This window comes from Arachis ipaensis, chromosome B4 (genome assembly GCF_059453495.1).
Source record: "Arachis ipaensis isolate K30076 ecotype BB chromosome B4, ASM5945349v1, whole genome shotgun sequence".
NCBI lineage: Eukaryota > Viridiplantae > Streptophyta > Magnoliopsida > Fabales > Fabaceae > Arachis > Arachis ipaensis.
In genome coordinates, this window is record NC_142439.1 from 4,249,064 (window position 1) to 4,266,429 (window position 17,366).

Here is a 17,366-nt window from a genome sequence, read left to right on the forward strand (position 1 = left end):
ATCAATTAACTTAAGATACAGGGCCGCCTATTCCGAAGAAATAAAATTGACAATTTGTAATTGTGACCAATAATACATATTAACAATTCGTCAACGGCATTACTCAAAATGCCGTGTTGTCCCAGAATACACAATTGATGGCCATGACAGAGTGAGGAGCTATATACAATTTCCTCTTAATTTATAGGTTGGCACCAACCACCAAGTGTTCAAGAAAAAGCCCTTAATAAATAATAATACAATTTCAAGATGGTGTCCATTGAGGCAGTACTCTTCCATTAGCATTCCTACTGTTTATTCTATTTAGTGCTTCATTTTCTATATTGTCAAAATCTAGGTCCTCATCAAGACATCCATAGTAATTATCTTCCTCTTCAGAATGGTATATCTCAGCCTTTTTATTATTTCTCTGCACTGTCCTTTTCTTTGAGCGACCAGTACTTTTAGGCAACTCATCATCATCCTCAAGATTTCTATCTAGGCCTCCATTTGCATCTCGTCTCCTTTTTGCAGAATCAGCACTGCCATTGCTGCTTTTATCCAACTTGTAATACTCATTAATAGTATTTTCGATGGTTTCCAGTATCTGATCACCATAATTGCTTACCTTGGCCCTGTGTTAAACAGAAACATCTGTGAATGCCGACTCAGTTAACCAGTACATTTGATTAATTCGTAGAATGAACTTACTTGCTCATGCCATTGAGTTCAAGGAGTTCTTCCTTTGTTCTTGGTACTTTCTTGCTCATCAGCTGCAACAGAGAATTACTATATAACAGAAACAGCAGCTCATCAGATGCTTAGCATTCAAAGACAAAATTTCAATTGAATTAAACTATTCATAATCCATTACTGCACAAGATTAAATGAGCTCCATACAGAGAACTTGTATAACTAACCAGAACACGTGGTGAGCCAAGACATCGTCTCCAGCTTCACCAAGAATAGTTGCCCGCAGCAACCGCAGTGCTGAGTATAACTTTGCTGAAAGATTCTGAAATAAAGTTCTATCAAAGACAATTCAAGACAGATTAGAAAATTGAACAAAAAGAACCATAAAGAAAACCCATTATATACCATGTCAACTTGAGTTTGGGGCTGAGCAGGAGTATCAATTTGATGACTATTTTGTTTTCCAGATGTCAGAGATCCTTTAGCTGGAGTGAACTCATACTTCGCTAATTTTGATGCTTTTATGGACGATGGGAACCTACAACATTTCAGGATGCTATTAAGTAGGAATATAATACTGAGAAAGAGTGTGTTGTAGATGTTAAAAATGAGACTAGAGAAGGTTGAGACAAGAATTCAAAGTAACTTCGATGTATCAAGCTAACAATATCTGAGCGCTAACAGAATTGGACCCCCCAAAATTCTGACTAACAGATTCAATCAAGAAATAGCTTCATGAGATCGGCAAACCTCAGTATAATTCTCTGGCCCCCGAGCAACAGGTTGCGGACCTTGGGGTCATTTACCTGCAAAACAATTCAACCCATTGGACAGCTTACTATTATTTAAAGTCTAACTATGAAGGCTGCAACAACAGCTATAGAAGCACAACAAGCACATAAGAAACTTTTGAAAATAAATTGCAGGATTCAAACATAGACTATTTCTTTCAATACCTTCAATATTGATGATACTGATCCATAAAAATCACTTTTTTTAACCTCCTCCACAAGAAAATCCTCTACAACAAGATGATGCAATACTCGGGAAGCCTCACCCTTAGCTAGACGCTTCCCAGCACCATGAAAGCTCAAAGTATCATGACGGTGTTTCTTGACCTGATTTTAACATTAAAAGTACATAACTAGAGGACATATTTAATGGCTAAATAGGGCAAGAAAATATTTGTAACAGTGAAGAGAGGAGAAATAAAACAAGTTATCTTAGTGGCATACCAACTGGCTTAAGGATCCACGATAGACTTCTAATATATGTGATGATGAGACCTTCTGCCCAGTTAGCTTAACCAGTTCAACCTAAAAAGAGGCAATCGAACGAACTGAGAAATAGTGAACTACGGTCTCTATCTCAAATATTGGAAGTTTGAAACTAACATAATTCCTTAAACTGGAAGGATGAAAACAGTATATTTTATAGAAATAAGATGCTTTCAAACCAATTGCTTTGCAATCTCGGTGACATCTTTCTCAATAAAACTTGTGTTCTTCAAACAATTATCACATGTTTTCTGACATGTTGAAGAATCAAACTTCTCCCCAAAATGAGCAAGCTGCAGAAGACGCCTACAATCAACGTCATTTTCACAATAACTGACCTGAGACAGTTGAAGGAAAACATATTGTAAAATCAACAATAAAAAGGGTGACAATATAGCAACAGCCAATATAGAAACTTCAACCAGCCTTTTGTTATCCCATTTAAGAAAGAATTACCATTCGCAAAAGGTTTTCAGTGTTTGTTTCCAATATCCTTCCTGAATTTGTCATATTTGAGCGACTGTATCCATATGTCATTGAATTTTGCTCTATTGCTCCTTGACTTATCATATGCTTAACTCGAATCTATAAATAAATTATATACAGCTAGATATCAGCAGTGAAAACACCAACAAAATGGGGAGATCTGGATATCAATTATTACTTATTTCAAATAACTTGCCACTAATATAAATTCTGAATGATCTTCCAATTCCATACAATTTACTATTCAATTATCTGATACTAACATAATCACTGTAGCTGTAATATAATATACAGGAAGAACGTAGACCATCTCTACCAGCTCGTCCACATTCCTTGAAAGATAATGAAAAGCAAGAAGACATGTTAGCAAACAGAAACAAATGTTCAGAAACTATGCCAAAATAATATTTTAATTGAACATGTTAGCAAACAGAAACAGAAGTTCAGAAACTATGCCAAAATAATATTTTAATTGTCTGCGCTATCTGCCATACCTGATGATAACCTTCAATAGATTTTGGAAGGGAATGATGGATTACGAAGCGAACATCAGGCTTGTTAATACCTGAAATTTTAACTCTAAATTATGATTCTACTCAAGCAAATCAATGCAATAAATAGTATCTGAGAAGCATATTTTACCCATTCCAAATGCCACAGTAGCACAAATTATATTGATCTCATCTTTACTCCACTGCTTTTGAACAAAGGCACGTTGAGCAGGATCCATGTTACCATGATAAAATGCAGACTTATGTCCAAACTCCTGGACAATGAACATAACTAGATAATGTATTTGCAAACAATTCAACTAGATGTTGACTTCTAGTTTTACTTTGTTTATAGAAAATATAAAACAAGAGTCCAATTATGGTTTATCATGTAGCCATACCATCATCATCCAGAAAGAATAATAAACAAACAATAAGCATGACACAGAAGAAAAATGGAAGAGAAGCAACAATACAGGTGCAGTCAGATGACCAACCTGCAACTTTTCAGCAACCTTTTCACAGTCCATTCGAGAAAGGCAATATATAATGCCACACTCATCAAAATGGTTTTCCCTAATGAATTTGTCAACATCTTCCAAACACTTTTTGGTCTTGGGAAGGACAGAATACCTGCAACATTCAAAATGAGTAATGATTCATACTTTCAAAGTCTAGTAAGAAGTAGGTCTCCATTTGACAAACCTTAAGTTTGGGCGATTAAAACTCTGCCGGAAAACAATGCAGTTAACAAGTCCTAATGCTTGCACAACGTCCTCTTTGACACTAGCTGTTGCAGTAGCTGTTAAAGCTAAAACAGGAGTATTTGGGAATTTCTGTTTCAATATGCCAAGTCCCTGCGCAAGTCACAACATCGATTAAAATTTATATGATATATCATGCAACATCAATTTGAAAGGTATAATTAGCTCCAACCTGATAATCTGGTCTAAAATCATGCCCCCATTGGCTCACACAGTGAGCCTCATCAATTACAATTCTTGCAAGCAATTCTCGAGCATGTAAACTCTCCAAGTTTCGTAAAAGCGCGTCACTTCTGCAGTCACATTAAAAACTAAAGAACTTCATCGAAAATCGAAAATGAAAAATATGCTTCTCAATTAAAAAGCAATATTGCTTATCAAGAAAAAATAAATAAATTTAAGAGGGTGGGAGAGCATAATGGCACTCACTTGGCAATCTTTTCTGGTGTTACATACAACAACTTATAATTACAATATTCGGAATTAAGTTCTCTAAAGATCTCTTGCTGTTCAGTCCATTCCATATTAGCACTTAAGTAAGCAGCGGATATATTTGCCTATATGGCAAGTAAAAAGGAGAATGTAAGCATATATCTATCAGAAAAACACAATGAAGAACGGAATACATTAATAGAAAATTAGCAGTACCTGTAGTAGATGCATAATTTGATCTTGAATAAGGGACACAAGGGGAGAAATTACTAATGTTATACCAGGACAGATAAGAGCTGGCAGCTGCAAACAAGACCATTTAAAGTTGTAAGTTAATAAGAACAAAATGGAAGTATATAAAGTAAGGGAAATTCATATTGTATAGCATCACTTTGACTGAGCCATTTGACACAAGTGATATTGTATATTTGTCATACAATATGTTATAGACACTGTACCAAATAAATTACATTGTAATTGAAAATTATAAAAAGAATCTATCATTAAAAGGTATCCACAGTCTACTTGAAAAAGCCATAAGTCAAAAGGTCACTTGATAAATTGTAAGTACCTGATAGGTCAGACTCTTTCCTCCACCAGTGGGCATCAAAACAAAAACATCACATCCACTCATTGTGGCATTAATGATCTCTCTTTGATTGGGGCGGAATGAGTGATTTCCAAAAACTTTTTTATTATTAACCTGAACATAAAAGGAAAATTATAATGATGATAGCTATAAAGGTATATGCAGTGGGAAAAGGCAATGAAGCAGTTAAACACCTCCAACTGTTTTGTCCAAGGAAAATCCTTACTGCTCCAGCGCTTGTCTCCAGAACCTTCAATGTAATTTACTTCAATAATCTTTGGGATGAAAGCTTCCCTCGACACTGGACCTGATGACACGCCATATGTATCGGCACAAGAGAATGAAAGAGACTGGAACAATGACCCACATGTCCCATTACCCACATAATCCTGAGATTCATATGTCTTTGGTGCATTACTGTGGAGAGTCTGCTGAGGAGTTTCATATACAAATGATGTAGGTGCTGTGGATGCAAACAAATTTGACTTTTTCCTGTCCTCAAGATTATTGGAATGAATATATTTTTCAAGCTGCTGAATTTTCATATTCAGCTGTGACCTAGCATCAGCAAGTAGAACAAGTTACAAATGATACAGGTTTTGAGCATTTTCCTTATGTTGTATACATTATTGTATATTGAGAAGGAAAATGCCATAAGCAGGAAATAATCCCAAGTGGGAGAGGAAGTCACACCTATCTTGCCGAAGCTTTGCCAACTGCAAAGAAGTAAGGTTGTCAACATTGTCAAGTAGTTCATTAGAAATAGCAATCAGATTATCCTTAAATTCCTGCAAATGACTTGTTGCTTCAGGACAAAGCCCTAACTGCATGGAACATTCAGGATTAGGCATAATGATCTGACAAATAAAAATGAGATACTCATTAAAGAACAAAATTTCCAGTTAATACCTTGTAACCATGATTGCAATCTATACACAGTTCTGGTGGCAAACAGTTACCCCCGTCTCTAGCAAAATTATTTGTATCTGCAGTTGGTGTAATAGGAGGGAATTTGGAAATTGGAGGTTTGGGTGTGGAAGAAGACTGATAATTCTCCACTATTTGATCAATATCAATGGTCTAAGACAAACATAGCAGCACATAAATGATGTGAGAATTCAGCATCTATATGTTGGGGAACAGCAAAGATAAATTTAATTAATGGACTGAGGGGAAAACACTGAAAGAAAAGGAAACAACGCAGCAAGAACACCTACAAAAGAGAATAAAATCTGGACCACAAAACCATTAGAACTGTCTAACCTCCTAACTGGTTTCCACTTGGAAAGAAAAAAATTGTATAGACTATATCAAATAAAATTCATTGGTAAAGTAGTTGACAGTTAAAGTAACTCAAATTGAATCTTTACATGCAATTAATAACATTAGTAAGACATTCAATATTGTAGTTGTTTCCTTCTACCAAGTTAAAATCAATCCTGTCAATAGCCAAAAATAAAAAATAAAAATCAACCATGTCAAAACACAATGGTACTTCATACTGTTAGACATACAAGCTTTGTTAGAAAATAATAATAATTAAACTTGTTTAGATCAACTAGACTGGCTTACTATATTACCTCAAGTATGTCATCATCATCAATGTCAACAACCATGCCTGTTGATGACTCGTTGATTTGGCCAGCATGCTTGATATGCTTGTTCACTGAACTGTCCAAAACTTGTGAATTATGATTAGTAACAATTGGAGTTGTGGTAACATCAGGAGGCTTAAGCTTATCGTTCTCATGGGTCCTTTGTAAGGGGTTCATTCGCCTGTCTTCATGGTGCCGAGGAGTAACTTGAACAGTTTTTCCAGGTTGGGGATAGCTCCTGCTAGAATTCTGGAGACTTGAAAGAGCAAGCCAAGCCTGTCAAGATTTGTTTGAACAGATGTCACTGCTGAATTATATAAATATCAGATGCAAAAACTGTATATGGGTTCTAAGTCTAAACAAAAGATAGTCAAATCCAGGTTCAGTCCGAGTAATCTGAAATGACTGCTAATGTTATCGTAGCATTCATTACAATTATACCTTCTCAACTTGTGCCCTCTGTGAAGTCTGAATATTTGGATTCTGATTGATTACAAACCTGAAAGAATTAAAAGGTGTTAGAGAGCAAGTTGAAAGTGTAGTCAAATTTGGACGTCAGTCCAGTGATCTACCAAGTTCCATAGTAATAGAAATGTTACAGCTGATGAAAGAAACAGGGAAATATTCACCAAACTATGTCTGTGTTGATTAAGAAGTGGATGAAAAACAACTTATACCAAGATAATAACTCTGAACTGAAGCAAATGAAATGATAGACAGACAGACAAAAATCCTTATCTTGCAATTTCGACCCCTTCCCCCCCCCCTCCCTCCCTCCCTCCCTCTCCCTCTCCCTCTCCCTCTCTCTCTCTCTCTCCAAGCAGAACTGTATATCCACATTCACATAAGATATAATGAAGCCTCCGTTCCTAATTATTGTAGGTAAAATCCTACGATCTGTTGTCTAAGAACTAGAAATTACATCAAGTTATTATATCTGTACCAAAATAAGATGGAAAATGTCTCTTGCAACAAGAAGATTACCTCCCATCCGTTGGTTCTCCATTTTGAGGCTTCTGTGTTGGCAAAGAGAATAGGAAATTGGAGCTCAAGAACTTGAGCTGGCAGGAAAAGTTTTGATGTGCTTCTTCATGTTGCGACCAATTGACACTTGGCCTTTTACCTTGACAATGAAGACCACCCGCAGAATTTGATTGGCTGTGAATGTTTTAAACTCAAACATTGTTAATGACTAACTACAAAATGATGAATCAAGCATATTGAAAGGGTGAGAAAAGTAAGTAGAAATTACAATTGCTTCATTTGAGTTATAGAACACATTCTGTTGGTAGTTTGTTGAGCGTCCATTGGAACATCATTAGAACTGGAAACGGAGAGCACGAAGCTGAATGACATAAACACAAATAACAGAGGATAATGTCATTGCAGTAGAAACACCATTCTGTATTGAAAAGATAAAGTTTAGTAATGCAGGTTTGGGCGAGTGGAATATGAAAACCCTAGAAATGAACAGAGAGAAGCGAGAGAGAGAGATTGAGAAGAGAAATGAACCGAATGCAAGCGGGGAAGTGATGAAGCTGAGCTCAAGTGATGTTTGTGAGACGACTGAAGAGATGAGATCGGCGAATCCCAGCGGCAACAGCCACAGGCGGAGGAAAAGGGAAAGGGAGAAAGAGATCGCGCTGCCGGTTCAGCGTTGGCGGGATTTTCTATTTCATTATTTTTAAAACATCCATTTGTACTAGTAGAAAAGAACATCCATAATTCATTTCAATATAAATACACATTTATTTTAAAACAAAATATACCTATTTATTCTTATTTTTATGTGTATCATTTTAATACAAAATATATTTAACTTTAATTTTAGTCTCTAAAGTATAGACTGAAAATTTTTTTTGTCTTTAACTTTTTTTTTATATACAAAATCGTCTCTAAAATTTAAAATCAAGTTTTAAAGCGTTCTTTTTAACTTCAATATTAAAATTTTAGGCTAAATTATCCATAACAAAAATTATAAAATAAGAAAAAAGAGTATTTTTGTTCATATAAAGGGGAAGGGAAGAATAAGAAGAAGTTGTGCACGATCCACATCTGTCTTCACTTTTGCTGCCACTTCCGTATGATTTTGGTCCCTAAAATAAGGACAAGTTTAAAACTAAGTTAAACCGTAGAGACGATTTTATATACAAAAAAAGGTTCAAGATGAAAAAAATTTTCAACCTATACCTTAGTGACCAAAATCGTACTTAACCCTTTATTTTTATAATCATGCTAGGTAACCAAAAAAGCAATAGTGAACTATTAGTTGGATTACAAACAACTTAAAAAAATATTTAAAATTAATTAAAAAGAAATATATAAAATCTAAAAAAAAACATCTAAAACAACAAAAAATTTAAAATACAACCAAAAAAATATTTAAAACTAAATAAAAATAAACATCTAAAATTATTGTAAAAAGAATAATCAAAACCTAACAAAAAAAAAATATTCGAAACATATAAAATTATTATAAAATAACTTTCAAAACCTAACAAAAAAAGTTCCAAAATCTGAATACAATAAAAACTGCTTTAATTAGGGTTAAAAAAGAATGAATTACTTGTAGATATTTCTTACACCTAAATTTTGGATGTTTAAATTTTAGAGATTTCATATTTTTCCTAAAAATATACCATTAAAAGTAGATGAAAGCAAAGTAATAAACTATTTAAAGGGAAAAAAAGCTTAATTTTGGATGTTTTTTATTCCTGGATTTCAAATGTTTAATTTTTAGAGATTTCGAGTATTTTTCTATGAATATACAATTAAAATTAAATGAAAGCAAATTATTAAAAACAAAAATATCGTTTCAGATATATTTTACACCTAGATTTTAGATGTTTATATTTTAGATATTTCTGATTTTTTTATGAAAATGTACATTAAAAAATAATAAAAAACAAACAATACCTTTAGATTTCAAATATTTAAATGTTAGAAGTTTAAGAAAATTTTTTCTATAATTTTAAATGTTTTATTTTGTTAAATTTTTTATGTTATTTTTCTATGATTTTAGATATTTTTTCTATTAAGTTTTGGATGTTATTTTTCAAAATATAAGAAAAAAAATTAAAATAATCAAATGAAAACCTAAAAAAAATCAAAAAATGAATAAGAAAAAGTATCCAAAATTATTGAAAAAATGCCGCAATCAATTTTGTTAGTATTTGTTAGCTTCTCAATTTTAAAGAGGTGAAAGCAGCGGGTAATCCGAATTAGAAGAAGAGATGCATAGGAAAAGAAGAAGAGAAGTGAAGAAGAATATAAAAACATATATTTTTTTATTGTAAAACTAATTTTTAAATTAGAATTTCTTTTAAATTAATTTAAAAATTCTTAAAAAGATCCAAAATGAATAAAAAAAATATCTAAAATTATTGAAAAAATGGCGCAATTAAAAAAAGGATAAAACTTTTTAATATCTATGTTAAATATTTTTTAGTTTTTCGATTCTGGAGAGGTTAAAACAGCGGTAAACAGTAATTCAAATTAAAAAAAGAGATGAAGAAAAAAAAAAGAAGAGAAGTGAAAAAGAATGTAAAGATATACTTTTTATTGCAAAACAAATTTTTAGGTTAGGATTTTTTTTTAAATTAATTTAAAATTTCTTAAAAATCAATTTTAATGTTTACTCTTATGATTAATATACGGTATATTATGCTATAGTCAGACCTACACTTATAAAGGAGGGGGCATTTGCCCCCACAATTTTTTTTTAAAAAAAATTAATACTTTTATATATATATTATATTTGTCTCAAAATAAAATATAAATAATTTTTTTGTATTTTACGTTAAAATAATATTTTGTTAAACTTAACACATAATAATTATATTATTAAATTTAATTTAGTATAAAAACAAATAAATAAATTCAAAAAATAATGATAATAATTTCATTATATTAGCTAAATTAATTAATAATTAAATTGAGACTTGATTTTTTAATTAAATACAATTTAAATTATTAATAATTTTTTAAAAATTATTTAAGATAGAAAAACATATTATCTATATATTAATATATTATAATTATTTTGGTTAAAAAAATTATTTATACCATAAAGACTATATAATAAGTAAACTTGATAATTAAATATGAGATAATAAAAAGTAAAATATTGTTTAAGAATGTATATAGAAAAATGATATTTAGTCATGTTAAAAATAAAAAATAGCTGTTATAAATAATTTTTTTGTTATTTTGAATATTATACTGTGTGTATGAAATTATATTTTTATTATTTTAAATATTATAATAATTAATTATCTGTATATGTCTAGTTCTTATCAATGTGTATAGATAGTTCTAACTTAAAATTTTAAATATAACTAAACCAATTTGAATTGGTCAAGTGATCAACTTAGTCGTTCGCTTAAGTAAGTATTGGGGGTTTAGATTCTATCTCATATGTGTAGCAACTTATTGCAAGTCAATTGCAGACTTTTAAATGAAATTCAAATTCAGGACGGATTAGTCTTTAACTTGTTGGGTATTATGGGAAGTAAAAAAAAAATATTTATATCTAAATTTTATTATATTTTTGCCTCTACTACTAAATTTTTCTGGGTCCATCACTGGCTATAGTGTTAAATGGATGGTAACGATACTTCCTAACTCCTATGAAGTTTTACAGTCAAAGGAGAGTTCAACCCATGAAAGAAGTTTAACCATTTTTAAAGTGAGAGCTAACTCATTATTGCTGTAAAAGATTGAGACTTCTTTAATAGTATTTTTGTAGTTAAAGATAAATTTGCCACATGCCCACATATTATAGAATTTATTTAAAATTTATTATTGATTAAGATTTAAATTTCTTACACTTATTTTATTTTAATAGACAAACAACATAATAAAGTGTGTAGAAATTTTTTTAAATGATTTATAGTTGTTGAAATATTAGAGGCCTAGAAAGGTATGGAAAGTTGAGTATGGTGAAAGAGTTGAAAAAAAAAGTACAGATTGAATATGCTAGGTTTGATTGAAACTAATAGGGAGGTGGTGACTAAGTTTGATGTAGCACGTTTGTGGGGTTGTGACATGGTGGGTTGAGATTTTATGGAATCAGTTGGTGTCTCTGGCGGTTTATTGTTAATGTGGGGTAATTTATTATTTAAATGATCGAACTGCTATAAAGGGGATGGCTGGTTGTGCGTTGAAAGTTTGCTGACAAAAAATAATTTTAAATGTGCTTTCTACTTGGTGTATGGTGCACATGTTCGGAGTGAGAAACTGGTGATATGGGAGGAGTTAAGCTACATTATGGGTTTATGTCAGATTCCGTTTTGTTTCATAGGAGACTTTAACGAGATACTACGGTTAGAGGAAAGAAAAGGCGCTGTTAGTTTACCGGCATCTGCGGAGGAATTTAAGGAATGGGTGCAAGATTCACAGTTAGTAGATTTACCGTTAATCGATCGGAAATTCACATGGTTTTGAGGTCGATCTTGTGGCCGCATTGATAGGATCTTGGTTAGTTTGGAGTGGCTTGAGGAGTTCCCAGATACTCGTTTGAAAGGAGGACCGAGAGGCCTATCAGATCATTGCCCGTTGATTTTAGAAGATTATAGACTTTGTGCGGGTTCGAGACATTTTCGTAATTTGGATTCCTGGTTTACACATGAAGCGTTTCTGAAGTTGGCAAAGGATGAGTGGAAGAACTTGGGAGATGATATGTTCACAAACAAGCTGAAGGCTTTGACAGTACCGCTAAGGAGATGGCATAAGGAAAACTTTGGGGACATGGACAGCAAGATAAAGAAGTTTGAGGAAGAGATTAAGAAGATTAATGATATGGTTAGTGCTGGTAGTTATGACGGAACAATGGAGGCTAGACAGAAGGCTCTTGTGACTTGTTGTGCGAAGTAGTATATCAGAAAAGAGATTCATCGGAAGCAGATGTCCCGATTCCAACATGCTAGAGATATGGACAAGAACACTATGTACTTCCATAACCTAGCGTCGGCTAGAAGGAGGAACAACTGAATCGATTCTTTAGTGATTAATGGAAGATTGGTACGAAATCAGGCGAGAATAAAAGACTGCAATTACGGGTTTTTATAAAGAACTGTATAGGCAGGAGTATGCTCCTTTGATTGGGATCCGTGATGGGATGGTTAAGCAGATTGATGACGAAGAGGCAGCAGTGTTAGAGAAAATGCCATCAACTGAGGAAATACGAGAGGCAGTTTGGGATTGTGAGTCCAGTAAAGCACCAGGTAGTGATGGTTATAATATGAACTTCATAAAGAAATATTGGGGTGAGCTTGGTCAGGAGTTTACTGCAGTTGTGTTGGGCTTTTTCCAGAGTGCGAAGCTACCAACAGATGCTAATGTTACTTGGGTGGCGCTAGCTCCAAAATTTGTGAGGGCTAAGAAAATCAAAGACTTAAGACCTATTAGTATGGTTGGCTGTGTTTATAAGGTGATATCTAAAGTGTTGGTAAAAAGAATGTGGTTAGTGATGCCACATTTAGTGGGGGGAGACTCAGTCTGCGTTTGTAAAGGGCCGCAAAATGCATGATGGTGCTCTCATTGCTTGTGAGACGGTCCAATGGCTGAAGCTGCGTAAGAAGCAGGCGGCAATTGTTAAACTAGACTTTCAGAAAGCCTACGATAGAGTGAGATGGAGCTTTGTGGATATAGTGCTACAGAAGATAGGTTTTGGTCTTAGATGGAGGACTTGGGTGAAGAAATGTGTGACTACAGCGTCTATGTCGGTGTTGATCAATGGGTCACCATCCAAGCCGTTCAAGATGGAGAGAAGACTCAGACAAGGAGATCCTCTCTTTCTTTTTCTGTTTATTCTTGTCATTGACGTTCTGCACAGGATGGTGGGGGAGGCGGTAAAAAAATGGATGAATTTCTCCACTGCTGGTGGGAAGGGACAACATAGAATTGTCGCATCTCCAATTTGCAGATGACACAATATTATTTTGTCCACAGGAAATGGAAACGCTTGTGAATTATAAGAGGCTCCTGCATTGTTTTGAGTTAATGTCTGGCCTAAGTATCAACTTTGATAAGTCGAGCCTAATTCCAATCAACTGTGAGAAGGAATGAGTGACAAATATGTGTGGTTTGTTGGGATGTGCTGAAGCTGTGTCACCTGTCAGGTACTTAGGAATTTCTCTAGGCGCTAACCCTCAGTTGGTGAAGACTTGGAAACCAATCATAGACAAGGTGGAAGACAAGCTGAGCTTATGAAAAGCTAGATCTCTCAACAAAGCTGGTAAGTTGGTCCTCATAAGATCTGTTCTCAATATCCTGCCGATTTACTACTTAAGCATGTATAAGATGCCAAAGGCGGTTGCAGAAAAGATAATTGGACTACAGAAAAGGTTCTTGTGGAGTAAAGAAGATGGGAATAACGGTTTACCACTGGTGAAATGGAAGATAGTTCAAGCTCCAAAAAAGCTAGGTGGCTTGGGGGGTGGGAGATGCTTTAATTAGAAATGTATCGCTTCTGTTCAAGTGGTGGTGACGCTTTTCAAAGGAGGACTGCCCGTTGTGGAAGAAGGTTATATGCTCTTGTAATCAACTGGACCCAACTGTAATGTTGTCAAACCAACCTTTGCCATCAAAAGAGGACCCGTGGAAAGATATCTGCCAGCTTAATATTAAGGAGTAACAGGTAAGAGATATGATGATCAGTGGTTTGTCTATGGAGGTGGGAAACGGCAGAAGCACTCGTTTTTGGGAGGTTGCTTGGTTACAAAGTGGCTCTTTGAAAGATAGTTTTCCGAGACTCTTCTCTGTTTCAAATCAACAAGGATTCATAATAGGGAACTGTGGGTTTTGGGATGGGTTAGAGTGGGTATGGAACTTCCAGTGGAGGAGAGAACTATTCCAATGGGAGTTAGAGTTGCTCAATCAACTTCACGACCGGTTACGGGTTGTAAGATTATCGATTGATAGAGAGGATTCGGTTGTATGGAAATTTGACAAAAAAAAGTATTTTTTCTACTAATTCTTTTGTGCAGGTGTTGCAGAAAGAGACTCTTTCAGAGGACATCACGAGTTACAGCTTCACTAGTTTCACTTGGAGATGCTTGGTTCCTCCAAGAGTTGAACTATTTGCATGGTTTGTTTTAGTAGGCAGGGTCAACACGAAGGAGAGGCTGAGTAGGCTCGGAATTATTCATCATAATGACAATATATGTGTTTTGTGTAAAAAGGATATAGAATCTGTACATCATTTATTTTTTGCCTATGAGTTTACGTGGCAGGTGTGGTGTGCTTGGTTGACGTGTGCTAATAGAGCATGGGCCATTTCGGGGACCGTTAAGGAGTTCTTTGAGAGAGTTGGACTGGAGTACCAGGTTGTAAGTCTGAACAAAAAAAATGGCTGATAGGCTTCTTTGCGGTTATTTAGAACATTTGGTTGGAGCGGAATAGCATAGTATTCCAGAGCTCAAAGACAGGTGTTGAACGAGTTAAGATTATGTCTTTTTTGAGTTACAGGAAATAGTGTAGAGTTTATCCGTTTGGTTGCTGATGGCAATGCCGGAGATGACAATGGATTATACCTTTTTATTTTTATTTGTGTTTATGTCTTGTATTTTGTTGTGCTTTATTCCTTTTTGTTCCACTATATTGTGTTGTGTTGAGCTCCCTTTATTAAAAAAAAATTCACCAATTCAAATTAGTTATATTTGCTCATTTTTGCTTGCTATAAAATTCCTAACTTTTGATTTGATAGAAAAATAAAAACTAAAAATTTACTAGTTTCTTGCTATTTTTTAATAAAAATGTTATTTTACATTTTTCGTAATAGAATTTTTGTTAAATATTTTTCTATTAGATTTAGAATCTCAAAAGTTGGTTGTAGTTAAATTTTGATGAAAAATCTCATTGTTGCTATTATTATTGGCTTAAATGGTCCTTACTTTTTTTATTGAAAAAAAAATGACTCAAACTCACGATTTTTTAGATGAATACAAAAAAATAATGTCATTTAAACTAGAATTCATTAACAAATAGTCCTTACTTAAACTCTTATTAATATAATCATATCAATGAATATTCTTCTTTGATTATATATATATATATCTTATAAATACCAGAATGAATTATTGCATGCTTTTTTTTTGTGACTTAAAAGAAAATAAACAAAAACTAAGGAAAAAAAAAATAAGAAACTGCTTAAGAAAGGCAGTCCCGCTGAATACTACTTTCAAACTCCTTCCAAGGCAATGGAAGCTCCACTTGGGGAGAAATAGTCCTCATTGCAGTCTTTGCCATGATGTCTGCTACTGTATTTGCATCTCTCAAGATCAATCGAAGATCAGCATGCCATTTCCAAGACATGATATCTCGGATTTTTAACACCAAAGGATCAATAAACCCATAGCAATCTTGTAAATTATTGACAATAGTTAAAGCCTCCACACAGTCTGTCTCACATATAATGTCTCTTTGTCCCGAGTCCCATGCCAAAAGAAAGCCTCTCCAAATAGCAAACAACTCTCCTTGCAAAATGCTACGACTCTCAATTGTTCCCAGACAGCCTCGTTGCCACCTTCCCTTACAATCTCTGCTAACACAAGCAAAACCAACTCGAGCACCACTGCCAGGATAGCTAACATCACAATTAATCTTAAAGGTACCCACTGAAGGGGAAATCCAAGAGCCACTAATGGTTGAGGGGATAGATAGTCGTTGCAACTCAAAAATATTTCGGAGCTCCTTTTCTAAGGACAAAGCCATACCAATCACTTTGTCTATGGTCCAATGCTCGTGAGGATGAAAGATCTCGTTATTTCTCGAACACCAAATCCACCAGAGACCAGAAAAGAATCTAAAGGGGCGTTGTTTGCTATTATGTAAGAACCAACTCATCAAATCCACTGGTTGATCGGAGATCCCTAAAGCTTGCCAAACAAGTTGGGCTTTTGGACAATCCCGAATACAATGTAAAATCGATTCCTGACCTGAGAAACATCGTGGACAGCTATCCATGTACGAAATGCCCCTCCTAAAACGAAATGCAGCAGTAGGAAGAGCCTCCCGAAGACATAGCCAGGCCAAAAATTTGTGCTTTTCTGGAACATGTTGACGCCAAAGCCAAAGCCAATTACCCATATCCTCCCAACTAAACATCTTCTTACTGAGCCACAAATAACCACTATGAGCATCATAAACCTTTGAGGCCGCACCAGTTCAACACCAACCGACCTCTGAACCAGCTTGAACATCTGGGTTGTAAGAGTTAATGTTGCTCTGCAAAGACTGATTCAGAGGGGAATAGATATTCTCAAGGTTCCACTGTCCAGATGACCAAAGGTCCAAGATCCTGAGATCCGAATCAGAAATGTGAACATAATCCATCTCCTGACACAGTCGCCCCTCTCTTCTCCATTTAGAAAACCAAAAGTTCTGTTCCAAATCCCCAATGCACCAACTAAAACCTTCCTTCAGGATATCCCAAACTCGACATATACTCTTCCAAACATAAGATCCCCTTCCTCGAGACCGACTAAAACAATCATCCTTAGAAGAATGGTATTTCTCCGTCAATAGTTGAACCCATAGCTTGTCGAGATGGTGAAAAAGTTGCCAAACTAGTTTTCCAAGAAGAGCAATATTGGCACAAAAAGGATCTCTAATTCCCAGACCTCCAAACTTCTTAGGAGTGACCAACACTTTCCAGTTAACTAGATTCAGGCCTCTACCATCAGCTTGACCCTTCCATAGAAAGTTTCGCATCATGGATTCTATCTTATTAGTTACCCCTTTAGGGAAGAGAGATACTTGCATGCGATAAGTAGGAATCGCAGTCACTACCGAGTTGAGCAAACAGAGTCTGCATGCCTTATTAAGCAATCTTCCTTTCCAACTGGCTAGCCTTCCCCGAATCTTGTCCAAAACATCGTTGAAAGTTGCGCGTGTCACCCGAGAGTGATTAAGGTTCACCCCTAAATACTTGCCCACGTTCTGGACGAATCTGATGGAGGAGACTCCAGTAAAAATCTCTTTTCTTGTCGCTGAAACATTCCTGGAGCATAGCGCTTTAGATTTTTCCACATTAACCTTCATCCTAGAGGCTCTGCAGA

At 34.7% G+C, this 17,366-nt stretch overlaps 1 protein-coding gene across 4 annotated transcripts; it reads right to left on the minus strand.

Annotated features, from left to right (window-relative positions):
- Nucleotides 1–60: 60 nt before the first annotated feature.
- RECQ4A (DNA helicase (RECQl4A)) lies at nt 61–8,014 on the minus strand. Of its 4 annotated transcripts, none has more exons than XR_015880889.1 (26): nt 7,819–7,892; nt 7,559–7,708; nt 7,291–7,464; nt 6,748–6,805; nt 6,292–6,582; nt 5,621–5,791; nt 5,405–5,535; nt 4,906–5,269; nt 4,694–4,825; nt 4,339–4,425; nt 4,120–4,247; nt 3,863–3,983; nt 3,632–3,783; nt 3,424–3,559; nt 3,078–3,201; nt 2,930–3,000; nt 2,699–2,767; nt 2,406–2,534; nt 2,129–2,287; nt 1,908–1,988; nt 1,629–1,790; nt 1,423–1,478; nt 1,078–1,210; nt 900–984; nt 691–768; nt 61–614 (listed from the first exon to the last, which is right to left on the minus strand). XR_015880889.1 is itself a non-coding variant. In XM_016341774.3 (26 exons), exons 2-26 carry the CDS (start codon nt 7,612–7,614, stop codon nt 245–247), a joined length of 3,528 nt encoding a protein of 1,175 aa, XP_016197260.1. In that variant the 5' UTR covers nt 7,615–7,651; nt 7,819–8,014; the 3' UTR covers nt 61–244. The 4 variants fall into 4 exon arrangements, 3 of the variants coding, with proteins under 3 accessions (XP_016197260.1, XP_088340191.1, XP_020976146.1); XM_016341774.3 differs by having other exon boundaries at nt 900–994; nt 7,559–7,651; nt 7,819–8,014; XM_088484065.1 differs by having other exon boundaries at nt 61–530; nt 663–768; nt 900–994; nt 7,559–7,651; nt 7,819–8,014.
- Nucleotides 8,015–17,366: the final 9,352 nt, after the last annotated feature.